The sequence below is a fragment of the Nicotiana tabacum genome, chromosome 3, assembly GCF_000715075.1.
Source record: "Nicotiana tabacum cultivar K326 chromosome 3, ASM71507v2, whole genome shotgun sequence".
Taxonomy (NCBI): Eukaryota; Viridiplantae; Streptophyta; class Magnoliopsida; order Solanales; family Solanaceae; genus Nicotiana; species Nicotiana tabacum.
The window spans coordinates 197,474,948-197,494,490 of record NC_134082.1 but is presented as its reverse complement, the minus strand read 5'-3'; the positions used below and the strand labels follow the sequence as shown (position 1 = coordinate 197,494,490).

Here is a 19,543-nt window from a genome sequence, read left to right as displayed (position 1 = left end):
AAATTTTAACATTAAACACCAAGATTAATAATCAATAGAAAAGTTTATTAGCCTTTGTTTTTATGGACTGCATACTAGAAGAACGCAACTAGTTGTACTAACTTAATGACTTTTAGTTTGAATAGAGCTAGTGATAAGTTATGCGTCTTTTGTCTTGATGATTTGACAAACTTCATGAGAGAACAAGATAAGGAACCTGATACAATTAGTTCCCTTGTATTCAGAGTAACTAGTCAGATGTCTGATTCAATTCTCAATGAAATCAGATAAGGAAACAGCAAACGGAACAAATGGTTGTTAGACTTATCTTATGTTGGTAAATTTAATTGTTGTGATGTTGGGAGAGGCTAAGTACTGATGTCCGGAGATATATTGTATTCTTATAACTCGTTGTGAGGTTGAAATTTTGGGATAAGCCTATTAACGAAGGAAACTCTGCTGAAATCTTTTTTTAAAAAAAATTGGAGAGTTAGTCAAATTTCAAAGCCTTAAAGAGTTAAAGAGTAAGAAAAAGGCTCGGAGATTATGTTTTTAGACTTTAAAACGACAAGAAATTTACATTCGAGGACGAATATTTCTAAGTAAAGGAAAATGTAAAACCCCGTAAATTCTTTTAGTTAACTCCTACAAATTTTGAGCTTGAGAATGCAATTTAATTAAATATGAGCTACATGATTATTCTAGTGGAACAAAGTTATTGGAATGCTTAGGGACAATATCGATAGTTAATCATTGAATTAGTGGATGTTATAAGGTCCTCAAATGCTTTTGGAGCATTTCAAGTTTCTATTCATAAGTGCTGAAATTTTGAGAATTTAATGGTATGTAACCAACTTGAAGAGTTGGAATTTAATAAGGAAAACAAGGATTTAAAATTCTAGTCTTCATATGGCAACGAGAAAGAATTTAAAAAACTAGGAAAAGTGGTTGGCCAACAAAGAGACAAGTGGGGGACAATGGAATTAATTAGATAACAAGGATAAGGAAATAATAGAGGTAATTATGAAAGACAAAAGCAAGTGAAAAATAAAATGATTAAAGTTGAAGACCAAAATGTTGCTTCTGTGTGAAGGAATAAATTAAAACCCAATGAAGGCGTGTAACTCAGCACCCGAAATTTAGAATCCACAGCTGAAGTTTTTGTAGGCATTTTGTAAAGGGAGAGATTATATTATACTTGACTTGGTCTTGGGGATTAGAGAGAAGGAGCAACTATTTACCATTAATACATCTTCAAGGTAATAATTAAATGTCTTTCTTTGATAAATTTGATTCATTTATTGCATCTCTTAACCCTCCAACATCGTGGGATTCGTAGATTTTTGAAGATAATATCAAGGACATTTCAAGAAACTCAAATCTTGAAACTTTTAGGGTTTGACAAAGAGGAAATTTCTTCATACCAATATTATGTACCATACTCCACGGGCATAGTAGAGTATATTTATGAAGTTAGATTTGTATTTAAACATCTATTTATAAAATCCTAGAAGCTAGTCTTGAAATTGAAAAGTTGGTTGGTAAGAATGATGAATAGTGATGGGGGTTGTTTGAACGATATTATTTTGAGTTTAATAGTGGAATGACTAGATTCCATAACAAGTTTAATAAATAAGTTGGAGTTAAAATTCAAGGATAGTCATTCAAATAATCAAATGAGGATTTTTGTTAAACTTAAAGATTAAATTTAAGTGTTAGACATTTAGTTGGTTTAGTAGGTATCGTTGTGATTCGTTCTTGAATTATGTGAGTTCATATATGTAGATCGTGACTCATTGGTGTTATTGGATCATTTGTGATAAGGTTGGAAGCAATTTAAGGTACGATGAAACTTACTACCCTCTGAACTTTTCTCCAAACTCATATCGAAACACGATTAAACTGAGTTTCAAAATGCGAGTCCTAGCTTGTGGGTACGAGTGAGTTGGGATTTTACCATTCTTGCATCATATAAGATATAAGTGATATGAATATTATTTTCCTGAAATGTTGTATCTTAATTAAAGAAAAAAAAACTAAATAAATAATGAATAGCACTTGTAGTATTTTGAAATCAAAATACATGAGTTGTAAAATATCTTGGATATAGCTATTCTCAAATAGTTGATTTGGCTATAAATATCATCATTGATAAATGTAAAGGTTTTGGGAGTTACTTAAATTCACCAAGATTGACCTTGGACATTTTTCCTCATTAGGTCATGAAACTACACGTGCCGATGTAGGCGTAGAACCTACCTTACGGTTGGGGACTACGGTAGAGTACTTCTCATTAGGGTACTATTGTGCTACTTTATTAGCATGGTTGAGTCGATTCGTGCGGCACAACGATGAAACGACCTGAGCAAGTAGGGTATATGATACTTGCCGCTAGGTACATAACCTAGTTGACCTTCTTTCATGTTAGTGATGGTATAGTGCTCCCGGTAAATGAAATCTAACATGATTTTGCAAAGATCAATGATAAAGGAAGATTTTGAAATATGTTTTACCATATTATTTCATTGTACTTTTTAAATTATTAATTGATATGAATACTTCTTTCTTGATATCAATTATTATTGCATATCTTATGTCTTCTTAAATTATTTTTGGGGAATGGTTCATGATTCGTACTAGGCATGTGGAGCTTAGGCCTTTCGGCCACATTTCTATTTTCTATTTTCAGGGACTGGACCTGAGCAACTTGGACCGTGTGGATAGGGTAGCTCTACATTTTCCGTTGATGTTAGTTGGTGAGACTCCACGCATGTAATTGTGGAGGACTTTATTATATTAATATCCTTTTGAGGAATCGGGCTATGCCTTGGCTGACTATTCCAGTTGGTGTCATAGAGATTCCATAGACAACAATTGTATTCATTTTGGGTTGTAATCCTATGGTTACTTACATGGCGTGCATGAACGAAATTTTCTTTTATCATTATGAAGCTTTACCTTCAAAGGAAAATATTTACTTAAAGACATTATTCATGTTTTGCGTATATCTTAAAATGATTGAAATTGAAGAGCCTTTCACATCCTCCTATTAAACATATAGATGTGTATTAATCTATAGGATGGTTCACTCGGGTCGGGTAGAATACCAGGTGCCGGTCACATAGTTTTAGGGCGTGACAAACTTGGTATCAGAGCCCTAGGTTCTAATTCGAGTCCTAGGAAATCTATGAAATCGTGTCTGGTAGAGTTCTCTTTATTGGTATGTTGTGCACCATACTTATATATCGAGAAGGCTATATGGACATTATAAGAATATTTCACTCTTTCTTCTTATTCTAGAATCATGCAATAAAACTAAGAAATATTTCCTAACTCGTGTGCTATATCAATTGGCAGAAGATGGTGAACACGCGTGGCGGTAATATGAATCGAGAAGTTGCTCCTATACCTGATGCGGCTTCAGGAGGGGTACCCGCTAGACCTAGGGGCCGACCTCCGAAGGCTGCAATAGCACGGACTGTGCCAGTTCCAATGGCTCCAAGGATGGTCCAGGAGCTCGAGGAAAAAGTTGATGAGGCACCTGCTCCACCTCCAGAACCAAATCACTTGGAAAAGACCCTCACTGATATTAAAAAGGCTATGGATACTTTTGATGACCTTATGGCTATGCAGACCCAACAGAACCTTCAAGTGGGTATTCAGGCACTCCAATAAGGAGGGATGAGAGCACCAACGGTTGAGGACATGCCACATTTGGCCATGAAATTTGTGAGACTTGAGCCGCCAGTTTTCACTGGTACAAATCCCACTGCAGACCCTCAGGACTTTTTAGAGGAAGTTGAGAAAGCTACTACTTTGCTGGGAGTTAAAGACTACTGAGTGATTCGATTGGCAACCTACCAGTTGAAAGACATTGCTGACCTCTAGTTCAAAGGGGTAGAGAAAAGTCGACCGGAGGATGCACCTCCAATAATTTGGGTAGAATTTAAGAAGATCTTCATTAAGAAGTGGTTACCACCAAGAGTGAGAGCCGCCCTTGCGATATTGTTTGAGACCTTAAAGTAGGATACCATGACCGTCCTTGAGTATAACATCAAATTCTAGAAGTTATCCCGTTATGATCCCCACCTCATCCCCACTGAGGATGAAAAGATTGATTGCTTTGCTCGTGGCTTGATTTCGGGCATCAGAAAAGATACGGCTAGTGGGAGAAGGAACACTTCCTTTACTGACTTTGTAGGTCTAGCAATGGATCTCGAGAGGATTCATCAGGAGGAGAGGGATAATAGGGAGCATAACAAAAAGGCTCAGAATTTTGGCACTTTCAGTGCAGTGCCTAGTTCGGGCAAGGGGTAGAACAACAGAGGATCATCTGGACCACCGCAGTCTAGGATGCAGACAACTTTCAGTAGCCCTCTAGTGGCATACAGTTCCGAACAAGGAGGGCAGTCTAGGTCCGTTCAGAGGGAGCATCGTACTGCACAGCAGGGTCAGATTAGTGTGAGTTCTCATCAGCATCAACCTAGTGTTACCAGGGGACCCCGTGGTCCGTGCTATGGATGCGGGTTGATGGGTCACATCCGAAAGTTTTGCCCTAATGGGCAACAGGGTTCGAGAGCTCACCCGATACCTTATATGGCTACTACTTCAGCTGCACCGCCCCCACCTAGGGGTAATGGGGCCCACAACTAGCGCAATGTCGGAAATGTGCCACAGACAGCTGCTACTTCTCATGGAACTTATGCTCGTTTCTATGCCATACCTACTCGCCCTACTGTAGAGGCTTCAGATGCTGTCATCACAGGTATACTTAGATTTTGTGCTCTAGATTCTTATGCTCTTATGGATCCTCGATCTACTTTTTCCTATGTTACTCCGTACTTTGCTTTAGATTTTGGCATAGAGCCAGAATAACTATTTGAACCATTTTCTGTGTCGACTCCGGTGGGAGATCCTGTTATTGCCTCCCACATTTATAGGGGTTGTGTAATCATAATCCAAGATCGAGAGACTACTATAGACCTTATTGAACTAGAAATGGTTGACTTTGATATGATTATGGGGATGGAATGGTTATACAAGTGTTATGCCATTCTTCATTGTCGTGCTAAAGTGGTCATATTTAGTTTCCTACTGAGCCAGTTCGTGAGTGGAAAGGCAATATTGTTGAGCCTCGAGGTAAATTTATTTCATACCTTAAGGCGAAGAAGATGATCACGAAGGGATGTCTCTATCATTTAGTCAGAGTCATTGACACAACTACGGAGGTAACAAGCATTCAGTCTGCGACAGTTGTTAATGAGTTTCCTGATGTTTTTCCTGATGAGCTTCCGGGTATCCCACCAGATCGGATCATCAACTTTGGGATAGATGTGGTGCCAGATACTCAGCCAATATCTATTCCCCCATACCGAATGGCTCCAGCAGAATTAAGAGAATTGAAGGAGCAATTGAAAGATTTACTGGATAAAGGGTTTATTAGACCTAGTGTATCACCTTGGGGTGCGCTAGTGCTATTTTTGAAAAAGAAAGATGCATCTTTGAGGATGTGTATTGACTACAGGCAACTTAACAAAGTGACCATCAAGAATAGGTACATACTACCTCGGATAGATGACTTGTTTGACTAGTTGCAAGGAGCAAAGTTCTTCTCAAAGATTGATTTAAGGTAGGGGTATCATCAATTGAAGATTCGAGAGAAGGATATTCCCAAAACAGCCTTTCAGACTCGCTACGGGCATTATGAATTTTTGGTGATGTCATTTGGACTAACAAATGCACCCGCGACCTTTATGGATCTAATGAATCAAGTTTTCAAACCAGATCTTGATAGATTCGTGATTGTTTTCATTGATGACATATTAGACTATTCGCGAAGTCAAGAAGAGCATGCCAATCATTTGAGAATAGTGTTGCGAACGTTTTTGGAGAATGAGTTATATGCCAAATTCTCTAAGTATGAATTTTGGCTCGAATCCATGGCCTTCTTGGGTCATGTAATATCTCGTGAAGGTATTAAGGTTGATCCTCAAAGATTGAAGCGGTTAAGAGTTGACCTCGACCAACTACACCGACGGAGATCCACAATTTCTTGGGATTAGCGGATTACTATCAGCGGTTTGTTGAAGGATTTTTACTCTTGCATCTCCGTTAACCAAGTTGACGCAGAAAGCAGTGAAGTTTCAGTGGTCGGATGCTTGTGAGAGAAGTTTTCAAGAGTTGAAGGCTAGATTGACTACGGTGCCAGTGTTGACATTGCTAACAGGTTTGGGTGACTTTATGGTCTACTGTGATGCCTCTAGAGTTGGGTTGGTTTGTGTCTTGATGCAGAAAGGTAAGGTTATCTCTTATGCTTCTAGACAGTTGAAGATCCATGAGAAGAACTATCCAACCCATGACTTGGAACTTGTCGCGGTTGTTTTTGCTTTGAAAATCTGGCAGTATTACTTGTACAGTGAGCATTGTGAAGTATACACTGACCATAAAAGCTTGCAATATATATTCAAGCAGAGGGAATTAAACTTGAGGCAAATTAGATGGTTAGAACTATTGAAGGATTATGATTTAAGCATTCATTACCATCTGGGAAAGGCGAATGTCATAGCCGACGCACTAAGCCGAAAGTCAGGAGGTACCTTAGCACATTTATCGATAAGTAAAGAGCTAGCCGCTTGTGCCATAGCACGTTCCTCTCTTATTGAGCGTGTCAAGGCTAAGCAATTTGAAGATCCAAATTTGGTCAATATTCGAAATAGTGTAAAATCTAAAGAAATCCTTGCATTTTCTCTTGATGAGGATGGGGCGTTGAAGATGAATGGTCACTTGTGTGTACCAGATGTTGATGGGCTTCATAATGAAATTATGGATGAGGCACACAGTTCAAGATATTCTATACATCCAGGGTCTACAAAAATGTACAAAGACTTGCGGGAGACCTATTGGTGGAATCAGATGAAGGAAAATATTTCGGACTTCGTGGTTAGATGTTTAAATTGCCAGCAAGTAAAGGCTAAGCATCAAAGACCTGGTAAGTTGGCTCAAAATATTGAGATTCCACTTTAGAAGTGGGAGATGATTAATATGGACTTTGTTGTGGGTTTTCCTCGCACTCACTTGAAGCATGACTCTATTTGGGTGATTGTAGACCGACTTACGAAGTCGGCGCATTTCTTACCAGTAAATTTGACTGACACGGCACCACGGTATGCTAAGTTGCACTTGAAAGAAATTGTCCGACTTCACAGGATTCCAACTTCCATTATATCTGATAGAGAGGCCCAATTTACTGCTCATTTTTGGCAGTCCTTTCAAGAAAGATTGGGTACAAGTGTCAATTTGAGTACCACTTTCCATCCATAGACTGACAGACAAGCTGAAAAAACTATTCAGACACTTAAGGATATGTTGTGGTCTTGTGTCCTTGATTTTGGTGGGAACTGGGATGAACACTTACCTCTGATCGAATTTGCCTACAATAATAGCTATCATGCTAGTATCCAGATGGCTCCATATGAAGCTTTGTACGGACGACGTTGTAGATCACTTATTGGATGGTTTGAGCTGACAGAGGTAGGACTACTTGGTCCCTATCTTGTACATGATGCCTTAGAGAAGGTGGCTTTGATTCAACAACAGCTTAAGACTGCACAAAGTCGACAAAAAGGCTATACAGATGTACATCGACCTAAGTTGGAGTTCAAGGAGGGTGATCAAGTATTCTTGAAAGTATCACAAATGAAGGGCGTTATAAGATTCAGGAAGAAGGGCAAGCTAAGTCCTAGATTCATTGGCCCATATCGTATCTTGAAAAGGATTGGGGAAGTAGCCTATAAGCTGGAGTTACCTGCATCGATGACTTTGGTTCATCCTGTTTTTCATGTATCGATGCTACGAGGGTATGTGCATGATCATGCTCACATCGTCTCACCAGAAAGAAGTAGAAATAAATGACGGCTTAACTTATGACGAAGAACCTGTTGAGATTCTTGATAGGCAAGTTCGTAGGTTGAGGACTAAAGACATAGCTTCAGTTAAAGTGTTATGGCATAATCATGACGTCGAGGAGGCTACTTGGGAGGCTGAGGAAGATATGAAAATTCGATATCCACACTTATTCGCAACTTCAGGTATGACTATTTTTTTGAAATTTTGAGTTTAGAGTTTATTATAATTTACTTCCATGGGGCAAGTGATTGATTGATTTATCTATTGCACATGGTTGTTAGACATATCTTATGTCGATAAATTTAATTGTTGTGATGTTGGGAGAGGCTAAGTACTGATGTCCGGAGATATATGAAATTGCGGATACATTCATTAAGGTAGTTGTGTTGAGTTGAGCCATGTAAGGCCTTTTATATTGTATTCTTATAACTCGTTATAAGGTTAGAATTTTGGGATAAGCCTATTAACGAAGGAAACTCTACTGAAATTTTTTAAATTTTTTTTGGAGAGTTAGTCAAATTTTGAAGCCTTAAAGAGTTAAGGAGTAAGCAAAAGGCTCGGAGATTATGTTTTTAGACTTTAACACGACAAGAAATTTACATTCGAGGACGGATATTTCTAAGTGGGGGAGAATGTAAAGCCCCGTAAATTCTTTTAGTTAACTCCTACTAATTTTGAGCTTGAGAATGCAATGTAATTAAATCTGAGCTACGTGATTATTTGAGTGGAACAAAGCTATTGGAATGCTTAGGTACAATATCAATAGTTAATCATTGAATTAGTGGATGTTACAAGGTCATCAAATGCATTTGGAGCATTTCAAGCTTCTATTCATAAGTGCTGAAATTTTGAGAATTCAATGGTATGTAACCAACTTGAAGAGTTGGAATTTAATAAGGAAAACAAGGATTTAAAATCCTAGTCTTAATATGTCAACGAGAAAGGATTTAGAAAACTAGGAAAAGTGGTTGGCCAATAAAGAGACAAGTAGGGGACAATGGAATTAATTAAATAACAAGGATAAGGAAATAATGGAAGTAATTATGAAAGACAAAAGTAAGTGGGAAATAGAATGATTAAAGTTGAAGACCAAAATGTTGATTTTGTGATGGAATAAATTAGAACCCAGTGAAGGCGTGCAACTCAACACCCGAAATTTAGAATCCACAGCTGATGTTTTTGTAGGCATTTTGTAAAGGGAGAGATTATATTATATTTGACTTGGTCTTGGGGATTAGAGAGAAGGAGCAGCTATTTATAATTAATACATCTTCAAGGTAAGAATTAAATGCCTTTCTTTGATAAATTTAATTCATTTATTATATCTTTTAACCCTCCAACATCGTGGGGTTCATAAATTTTTGAAGATAATCTCAAGGACATTTCAAGAAACTCAAATCTTGAAACTTTTAGGGTTTGACAAAGAGGTAATTTCTTCACTCCAATCTTATGTACCATACTCCACGGGCGTAGTAGAGTATATTTATGAAGTTAGATTTGTATTTAAACATCTATTCATAAAACCCTAGAAGCTAGTCTTGAAATTGAAAAGTTGGTTGGTAAGAATGATGAATAATGATGGGTGTTGTTTGAACGATGTTATTTTGAGTTTATAGTGTAAGGACTAGATTCCATAACAAGTTTATTGAATAAGTTGGAGTTAAAATTCAAGGATTGTCATTCAAATAATCAAATGAGGATTTTTGTTAAACTTACAAGATTAGATTTAAGTGTTAGACACTTAATTGGTTTAGTAGTATCGTTGTGATTCGTTCTTGAATTATGTGAGTTTGTATATGTAGATCGTGACTCATTGGAGTTATTGGATCATTTGTGATAAGGTTGGAAGCAATTTGAGGTACGTTGAAACTTACTACCCTCAGAATTTTTCTCCAAACTCATATCGAAACACGATTAAACTGAGTTTCAAAATGTAAATCCTAGCTTGTGGGGACGAGTGAGTTGGGATTTTACCATTCTTGCATCATAAAATATTTAAGTAATATGAATACTATTTTCCTGAAATGTTGTATCTTAATTAAAAAAAACTAAATAAATAAGGAATAGCACTTGTAGTATTTTGAAATGAAAATACATGAGTTATAAAATATCCTGGATATAGATATTCTCAAATAGTTGATTTGGCTATAAATATCATTATTTATAATATAAAGGTTTTGGGAGTTACTTAAATTCACCGAGATTGACCTTGGACATTTTTCCTCATTAAGTTATGAAACTACACGTGCCGGTGTAGGCGTAGAACCTACCTTACGATTGGGGACTACGACAGAGTACTTCCCATTAGAGGTACTATTGTGCTACTTTATTAGCATGGCTGAGTCGATTCGTGCAGCACAATGATGAGACGACCTGACCAAGTAGGGTATATGTTACTTGCCGCTATGTACATAACCTAGTTAACCTTCTTTCGTGTCGGTGATGGTATAGTGCTCCCGGTAAATGAAAAATCTAACATGATTTTGCAAAGATCAATGATAAAGGAAGACTTTGAAATATGTTTTACCATATTATTTTATTGTACTTTTTAAATTGTTAATTGATATGAATACTTCTTTTTTGATATCGATTATTATTGCATATCTTATGTCTTCTTAAATATCGTCCTATTTTCCTTTTGGGGAACGGTTCATGATTCGTACTAGGCATGTGGAGCTTAGGCCTTTCGGCCACATTTCTATTTTCTATTTTCAGGGGCTGGACCTGAGCAACTTGAACCGCTTGGATAGGGCAGCTCTACATTTCCCCATTGACGTTATTTGGTGAGACTTCACGTTTGTATTTCTGGAGGACTTTATTATATTAATATCCTTTTAAGCAACCGGGTTATGCCTTGGCTGACTATTTCAGTTCATGTCATAGAGATTCCATAGACAACAGTAGTATTCATTTTGGGTTGTAATCCTATGGTTACTTACATGGTGTGCATGAACGAAATTTTCTTTTATCTTTATGAAGCTTTGCCTTCAAAGGAAAATATTTACTTAAAGACATTATTCATGTTTTGCGTATATCTTAAAATGATTGAAATTGAAGAGCCTTTCACATCCTCCTATTAAACATATAGATGTGTATTAATCTATAGGATGGTTCACTCAGGTCGGGTAGAATACTAGGTGCCGGTCACATAGTGTTAGGGCGTGACACATGAGGCAAAGGATTTCACCTCTCACACACTTGCAGATCAAAAGATAATATTCTCTCAAGTGCTAGCTACCATCTCTCTCAAGAACAAAGTTGTTGTAACCTCAAAGACCGGATTCAAAGATTGAAGATATCTTAAGTCCTTAGGTTTGTTGAGTCTTTGTCATTTTGTTCTTCATTTGTAATCCTACACTACTTTCAAGGAGTGTCTTTGTAGGAAATATTTAAACCACTGTTTGATTTAGTTTCTTGACTTGAGTTAGTCAAATTTTGTTACTTTGTAATAGATTTATTACAAAGTGCTTATAATAAAGTTACTGTAAGGAGTGAGAGATTAAGAGTTTAATTCCTAGATTGCAATAGGTTTTAATCTGAAGTTTGTTCGGTTTAGTGGAGTTGAAATCCTACTAGGGTAGGTCGTGGTTTTTAATCTTCTGAGCAAGAATTTTTCCACGTAAATATCACGTGTTCTTTATTTATTGCTGATTTACTGTGGGAACAGATAGAGAACCTAGTTCCCTATACTGTTTGGTTTTATAGTCTTTTGCTTATTGTGGGAACTGATAGAGAACCTGGTTCTCTATATAGTTTGGTAGACTCCTAAGTTTCTATCAATTTGTATCAGAGCAGGTTCTTTCTAAAAGGTTAACACCTAGAAAGGATCTACATGGCTACTCCACTAAACTTCAAGGAAGGACAATCAACATCCAGACAACCAAGATTCAATGACTAATACTATGGTTGGTGGAAAACAAAAATGCATGACTTCATAATTGTTGAGGACTCCGAGCTTTGGGACGTGATTTGTGATGGTCCCTTTGTCCCTATGAAGACTGTTGGAGAGGGAAAAAGGACTATTCCAAAAACAAAAAAAGAATACAATGGTGGTGACCGAAAAGCTGCTGAGAAGAACTTCAAGGCAAAGAAGATTCTTGTGTGCGGTATTGGACCAGACGAGTATAATCGTATCTCGGCATGTGAATCTGCCAAGGAAATCTGGGAATCTCTTCAAATGGTTCACGAGAGAACTACTCAGGTAAAGCAGTCCAAAATAGATATGCTTACAACTGAGTATGAACTCTTTAAAATGAAAGAGGATGAGTTCATTCAAGAGATGCATACATATTTTACCTCCATAATTAATGATCTTTATTTACTTGGTGAAATCATTCCAACCAACAAGCTGGTCTGGAAGATACTCGGTGTTTTACTAGGTTCTTGGGAGAGCAAGGTTAATGCTATCACTGAAGCCAAAGACATGCACAAGCTGATTGTTGACGAGCTTATTCGAAATCTCAAAACATATGAGATGAAGAGAAAGAAGGATCTTAAAAGAAGAGATCCCAAGTAGGAGAGGAACCTGGTTCTCAAAGCTTCCCACACTGACTAAAGTAGTGATGAATCTGACATGATGTATCTCGCTCGAAGATTTCAAATGATGGTTCGTAAAAATGGTGGGATCCCAAAAAAGGAAGTTTCAGCAAGAATTTCAAAGGAAATGACTGTTGTCATAAGTATGGAAAACATGAACACTTCATTAAAGACTCCCCTCTTCATAAGCATGATAATTACAAAACCAACACTGATAAGGCGGCTAAGAGGAACCAGGTCCCTGACAGAAAATTCAATGCTGCTGACAACATGGTGAAGCAAGCTTAGGCTGACTGGGGAAATTCCTCCAGCGAATCTGAAGGTGAGGACGACCAAGGAGATGTATCTATGATGGTTGTTGACAATGAATCTTCAAAATATGAGCCAATCTTCGTACTCATGGCTAAATTTGATGATGATGAGGACAAGGAGGAAGAAGAGGTAAGTTTTCTTGATGTTCAAAGAAATTTAAAAACTTACTCTATGAAAAAATTGATGTCCTTAGCAAATGGGTTGATTGATGCCTATCATAGCCTCATTAATGAGAAAAATGCTCTAATTGAAGAAATTGGTGACACAGAACAAGAGGGGACAATATGTTAGTTTTTATTGTATATTTGAAGAAACATAAGGGAGAAGTAACCATAGAAAACACCTTGTTGAAAAACCAAATTAAAAAATGGATGGATACCCCTAAAGCAAAAGAAGTTGCTAGTGAGGCTCAACTTGAGCTTGAGAGTGAACTTAAGAAAGTTAAAACAAGTCTTGTTGTTGAGCTTGAAAATAATAGATAACTTTAGGAGGATCTGGAAAGGGTTAAAAATGATCTTGATAAGTCACTTAAATGGATTCAGTCCTCTGATATAATAACGTCTATATACAAGAGTAATGGTAGAAACTGGCAAGGAATCGGGTTCCAAAAGGTTAAAACCTCCTATAATCCCCATAGCAAGTATGTAATTGTGGCTGATAATAGGTTGTGCACTCATTATGGTCAAACTGGTCATTACAAAGACTCTTATAAATTTAAAATTCAGTCTTTATAGAAAAATAAAGTTTTTGTTGAAAAGAAGCATACTATTTAGGAACCTGGTCCTCTGAGAGGAAAATATATGTTGCCTGCATGGGCGAAAAGAAGTTTGATCCGCCCATTCTATTTTTATAAGGGACCCAAATTGAAATTGAAAATGTGTACCATGTGAATGGCTTGAACTATAGTTTGTTGAGTGTGTCTCAAATCTGTGATAAGGGAAAATGGAGTGAAGTTCTTGTACAAATCTTGCACTGTCACCAATCTTAAAACTAGTGAAGTGGTGTTGATAGACAAAAAGTTCAAGAACATCTATGTTGCAGACCTTGATTCACTGAATGATGGTGATCTAACATGCCTAAGTGTCATTGATGGTGATGTTGAGTTATGGCGCAGATGGCTGGGGCATGTGAGTTTTTATTTGCTAAACAAGTTGGTTATGGAGGACCTGGTTCGTGGGCTGAAGCAGTCAACATTGCCTGCTACTTGATTAACATGTGCATGATCAGGTCCCTTTTCGAGAAGTCTCTCCATGAACTGATCAATGGGAGAAAACCCAAGCTGACTTACTTGAGAGCCTTTGGATTTTTCTCAACAATGGCGACAAAGGGTCATATAACAAAGAAGATGAAGATGGACAATTGACAAATGCTCCCGGTGAAGCTATAAATATTGCAAATTGAAAGACTAATTTGATGTGTCAGGTAAAGCAGAGCGATGAAGAAGATGCAGCGGAATCTCCAAAAGGCACAGAGGAACCTGGTCCCTCTATCACCTTGACTGAAGCTGAACATAGGGTTGCTGATGTTGCATCAGGTACTTCTAATGCAGAACAAAGAAGTGGAAGTCATAATTATGTTGATGTCAATGATGTTTCAAAAATGGAGGAACCTGGTCCATCAAATTCTGAAGTTTTAGTACTTCATGGAGTTGCTGAAAAGATTTGAGATGGAGAATGCTAAGACCATTGATACACTTATTGCCACTACTACTTGTCTAGACATGGACGAACCTCGCTTTCCTGTCAATGAAACTATATATAGGGGTATCATTGGATCTCCTCTATACTTGACTGTTAGCAAACCTAATATTGTTTTTAGTGTTGGGTTGTGCTCTACGTTCCAATCAAGCCCAAAAGAATCTAACTTGAAGGTTTCCAAAAGAATTTTGAGGTATCCTAAGGGAACGTAGGACCTGGTCCCCTTCTATTCTTCAGGAGATAATTTTGACTTGGTTGGATATGCTGATGCTGATTATGTTGGATATCTGGTGGATCGAAAGAGAACATCTGGAATGGCACATTTTCTGGGGTCATGTTTGATCTCTTAGGTACAAGAAACAAAACTCTGCGGCTTTTTCTACTATTGAAGTTGAATATGTGGATGTTGCCTTTTGTTGTGCTCAACTGATATAGATCAAGCAACAACCAGAAGATTTGGGTGTGTTTACAGATCGTGTGCCATTGTTGTATGATAACACAAGTGCTCTAATCATGGCAAATAACCCAGTACAACACAAGGGGACACAACACATTAATATGTGACATCACTTTTTAAGGGATAAATGTTAAAAAGGGTCTGATTTGTATGAAGTTCTAGAAGACGGAGAACCAGGTAGCAAACATCTTCATCAAGGCGCTGAGCAGGGAACATTTTGAAAGAAATCTTCTAGAGTTGGGGTTGATTAAGCTCAACTAAGGACTTGGTACCTCGATGATTGGCTATGTTAAGAAGGAAAGATACAATGCTAAAAGTATTTTTCGGCAACATCTAACTCAGATCTATACTTTTATGGGTATACACACATGGCAGTTTTGGGACAAAACAAGTAAGAGTGACATTGCACTTTTAGAAGTCTTTGCTCAGATTTTCAAAAACCCTCAAGGAACCTGGTTTCTGCGACTCAGGTTAATAGTCCCTCCAATATTTATATGCCTTTTTAATCTGCTGAAGTGTCATGTCATTAAATTATTCCCGCCTCTCTCCTAATTTTTGAAGTCCAAAATGTTAAAACTTTTTCTGAACAAACATGTTGCCCCAAAAAATCACTTCCCTCTCTTACACCCAACCAAAACTGATTCTTTTCTTCAAAACCAAAATCAAACTTGTCTTAAAAAGAATCCTTCTCTCTAAATATGCCATAAGTGAACCCAACTCTATCACTTTCCAAGGCGTTGATCAAGGAACATTTGGAAAGAAATCGTCTGGAGTTGGGGTTGATTAAGCTCAACTAAGGACCTGGTCCCTCGATAGTTGGCTATGTTAAGAAGGAAAGGCACAATGCTAAAAAGTATTTTTCGGCAACATCTAACTCAAATCTATACTGTTACAAGTATACACACATGGCAGTTTTAGGACAAAACAAGTAAGAGTGACATTGCACTTTTAGAAGTCTTTGCTCAGATTTTCAAAAACCCTCAAGGAACCTAGTTCCTGCGACTCAGGTTAGTAGTCTCTCCAATACTTATATACCTTTTTAATCTGCTGAAGTGTCATGTCATTATATTATTTCGCCTCTCTCCTAATTTTTGAAGTCTAAAACGTTAAACTTTTTCTGAACTGACACGTTGCCCCTAACAATCACTTCCTTCTCTTACACCCAACCAAAACTGATTCTTTACTTCAAAACCAAAATTAATCTTGTCTTAACAGAATCCTTCTCTCCAAATATGCCATAAGTGAACCCAACTCTGTCACTTTCCAAAATCCTAACTCCATCTGAATCAAAATCCCAACAAGTCTTTGGTAGATTTTGATGGGATTTTAACTGAAAGGGAACAGGGTAGAGCTAATATTCTAGAGCGTGAGGCTGAAATTATTGTTGGGTTTGTAGAAGTATTGAAGGATAGAGAAATTGTTGAATGTGCTGCAAAAAGGCGAACTGAATGAATGGCCTGATCCATCAAGTCCTTCTCAGGATGTTAATTCTAGTGTTGATCTTTTTCTTTTTGAGTTCTGTGTTTAAACTAACTTCCGATCCAGTGAAAAGGATTGATGAAAAGTAGGTTGATTGATGATAAAGTGGTGTGACTTGCTAATGTGGTGATTGTGAAGGATAGAATAAAGTGGAAAAATCTTCACTTGTGAAAAAAAAATTGAGAAAAAAAGGTTGGTTAAGAAAGATGCAACAGATGATAAGGGTGAACAGATTGAGAAGAAGAAGAGGGAGACATGGCCGCTCAGGGAAAGAAAGGGTAGCGTGGGTGAGGAACCTGGTTCCTTACAGAATCAAAAGATTGAGTTATCGGGTTTGGAGAGGTAGAAGACTTTGAAGCCTCAAAAGTGCTATTAGGCAGAGTGCTGATATTGCTGAAAAATGGAGGAACTTCTTGGCATTGCTGAGTTCCAAAAATAGAATCACCTCTTTGTTCCTCCAAGTCCCAATGTTTAGGAAGAAGTAAAAACTTCTATGTTGTATGTGATACTATGATACTATATGTGCATGGAACTGAGTTTGTTCTTGATGAGAAGAAGCTTGGGGAGATTCTTGGTGATCTGGTTGATGGTTCAGCCTGCTCAGATAGGTAGAGAACCAGGTCCCCGTGGACCCTTTGCAGAATAGAATGCTAAGTTGAAGGGTGAGAATGAAAGATTGAGGAAATAGATGGAGGACCTAAGAGAGCATATGATCCTTGATCAAAGGATTGTGAATGAACGAATGGACAAGCTCATCAATGCCTTAGCCCCTTACTTTTCTTCCTGTCTAGTGATCCATGTCTTTCACTCCTTCCAAATTCCCTTAAATTCTTGTCTTCTTTTAATTCCTATTTTTGATGATATTAGTACTTTAGTTGTTTATATTGTCATATTCTGTATTGTTGAAACTACCATGTTTTTATTATAATTACTCTACTATGGGCATTCATTCTATTTTGTGCAATAACATGCACTTATTGTTCTTGTTATTGTTTATGCTGTGTTGCCCAAATGACATAAGTTAATGTTATTGAACTTCTTTTTGGTTGTGCTTCTTCTGTTATTTTTTTCAATGATGCTAAAAGGGGAAAGTTATATAGGTGTCAACATGGGGGAGGAACAGAATCGAATTGATATATTGTGTTGTGCATAAAAGATAGCTTTGCTTCGCAGGGGGAATATTGCTGATAACATGTTGATTATAGGTCTGATCCGCAGGGAAACATGTGAGGAATCTGGTTCTCAAGGAAAACATTAATTTTGGGTTTGTTATCATCAAAAAGGGGGAAATTGCTCTAAGTTATGATGTTTCATGTTTTGATGATTTGTCAAACGTTCTCAAGGAACCAAGTACGGAACAGATGTGACCAGTACATGTAAAGAATCTGATTCTAATGGGGAATAGAAATTCTAAGTTTGCCATCATCAAAAAGGGGAAATTGATAAGTTATGCTATTTTATATTTTGATGATTTGCCAAACAATCTCAAGGAACCAGTTGTGATCAGTTCCTTTGGTCTGGTTCTCATGTGAATATGGCTGATTCGTAGGGGGAAGAATGTGAAGATCTGGTTCTTAGGGGGAATATCAATTCTAAGTTTGTCATCATCAAAAAGGGGGAGTTGATAAGTTATGCGTCTTTTGTTTTGATGATTTGACAAGCTTTATGAGAGAACAAGATAAAGAACCTGATACAATTAGTTCCCTTGCGTTCAAAGTAACTAGTCAGATGTCTGGTTCAATTCTCAATGAAATCAGATAAGGAAACAGCAAAGGAAACATATAGGAATCAGTTCCCCTGGTCGTCGTACAATCAACTCTACAGCTGTAAAAGCTGCTGCACTGTACCGTCTCGCAGACTAATGCACTGTACCGTCTGGCAGCAGTACAACCGCACAGTTGTAGCTTGCTAATGTCAAACTAAAGGGCACTTTATTGCATCCTCCTTGATAACATCACACACACATATTATCAACATGAGGCAAGGGATTTCATCTTTCACACACTTGCAAATCAAAAGATAATATTCTCTCAAGTGTTAGCTACCACCTCTCTCAAGAACAAAGCTACTGCAACCTCAAGTACCAGATCCAAAGATTGAAGATATTTTAAGTCCTTCGGCTTGTTGAGTCTTTGTTATTTTGTTCTTCATTTGTAATCCTACACTACTTTCAAGAAGTGTCTTTGTAGGACAGATTTAAACCACAGTTTGGTTAGTTTCTTGACTAGAGTTAGTCAAGTTTTGTTGCTTTGTAATAGAGTTATTACAAAGGGCATATAATAGAGTTATTGTAAGGAGTAAGGGATTAAGAGTTTAATTCCTAGATTGTAATAGGTTATAATATGAAGTTTGTTCGGTTTAGTGGAGTTGAAATCCTACTAGGGTAGGTCGTGGTTTTTAATCCCTTGAGAAAGAAGTTTTTCACGTAAATATCGCGTGTTCTTTATTTACTGCCGATTTACTGTGGGAACAAACAGAGAATCTGGTTCCCTATACTGTTTGATTTTACAGTCTGTTGCTTATTGTGAGAACTAATAGAAAACCTGATTCTCTATACGATGGACTCTTAGTTTCTGTCAGCTAGTATTACTTTGGTATGCATGGTTGTAAGTTGTAACCCAATGAAGCAAGTAGATAATAAATGAAGTGATTTTAAAATTTCTGAACTTACATTCTCTTATAATCTATATGATTTACATTTTCTAAGAAGCTGCCACCATAATTTGTGCGAAAGGGGATGAACTTTAGATCATGTTTTTGACGAAAGTTACGAAGAGTGGGCATTATATAAATTAAATTATATTAATAATGTAAAAATTATTCTTAACTCTTTCAGTGTATATAATTTAAACCATTTTAAGAAAATAAAGAGGAGTCATTTTCATTCTTCTGCTTGCCGCACCAGCAATAGAAATTCGCACGTACATCCTGTCAGGAAGCATAAGTTCACATTCCAAGAATCCAAATTTGACAATGGGATAGAGAGTTTGCAATTGGATATTTTATTTCGTCAATAATGTTAGAATAACAATGAAGTATTAAGCCACAGCAAGATGGCAAAAGAACAAAAGGAGAAAATATTTTCGAAGACTGCATGACGTACAATAGACAAGATGCCTTCAACATTTTGTTAAATAATATGGCATATTTGACTATAACTACTCCTCTTCTTCTCTCA

The 19,543-nt window shown here is 37.2% G+C and overlaps 1 protein-coding gene across 1 annotated transcript; it reads left to right on the top strand.

Annotated features, from left to right (window-relative positions):
• The first annotated feature begins 7,440 nt into the window (after positions 1-7,440).
• On the top strand, positions 7,441-11,653 carry LOC107762346 (uncharacterized). Its single transcript, XM_075248319.1, has 3 exons — positions 7,441-7,835; positions 7,933-8,066; positions 11,556-11,653. Exons 1-3 carry the CDS (start codon positions 7,441-7,443, stop codon positions 11,651-11,653), a joined length of 627 nt encoding a protein of 208 aa, XP_075104420.1.
• Positions 11,654-19,543: the final 7,890 nt, after the last annotated feature.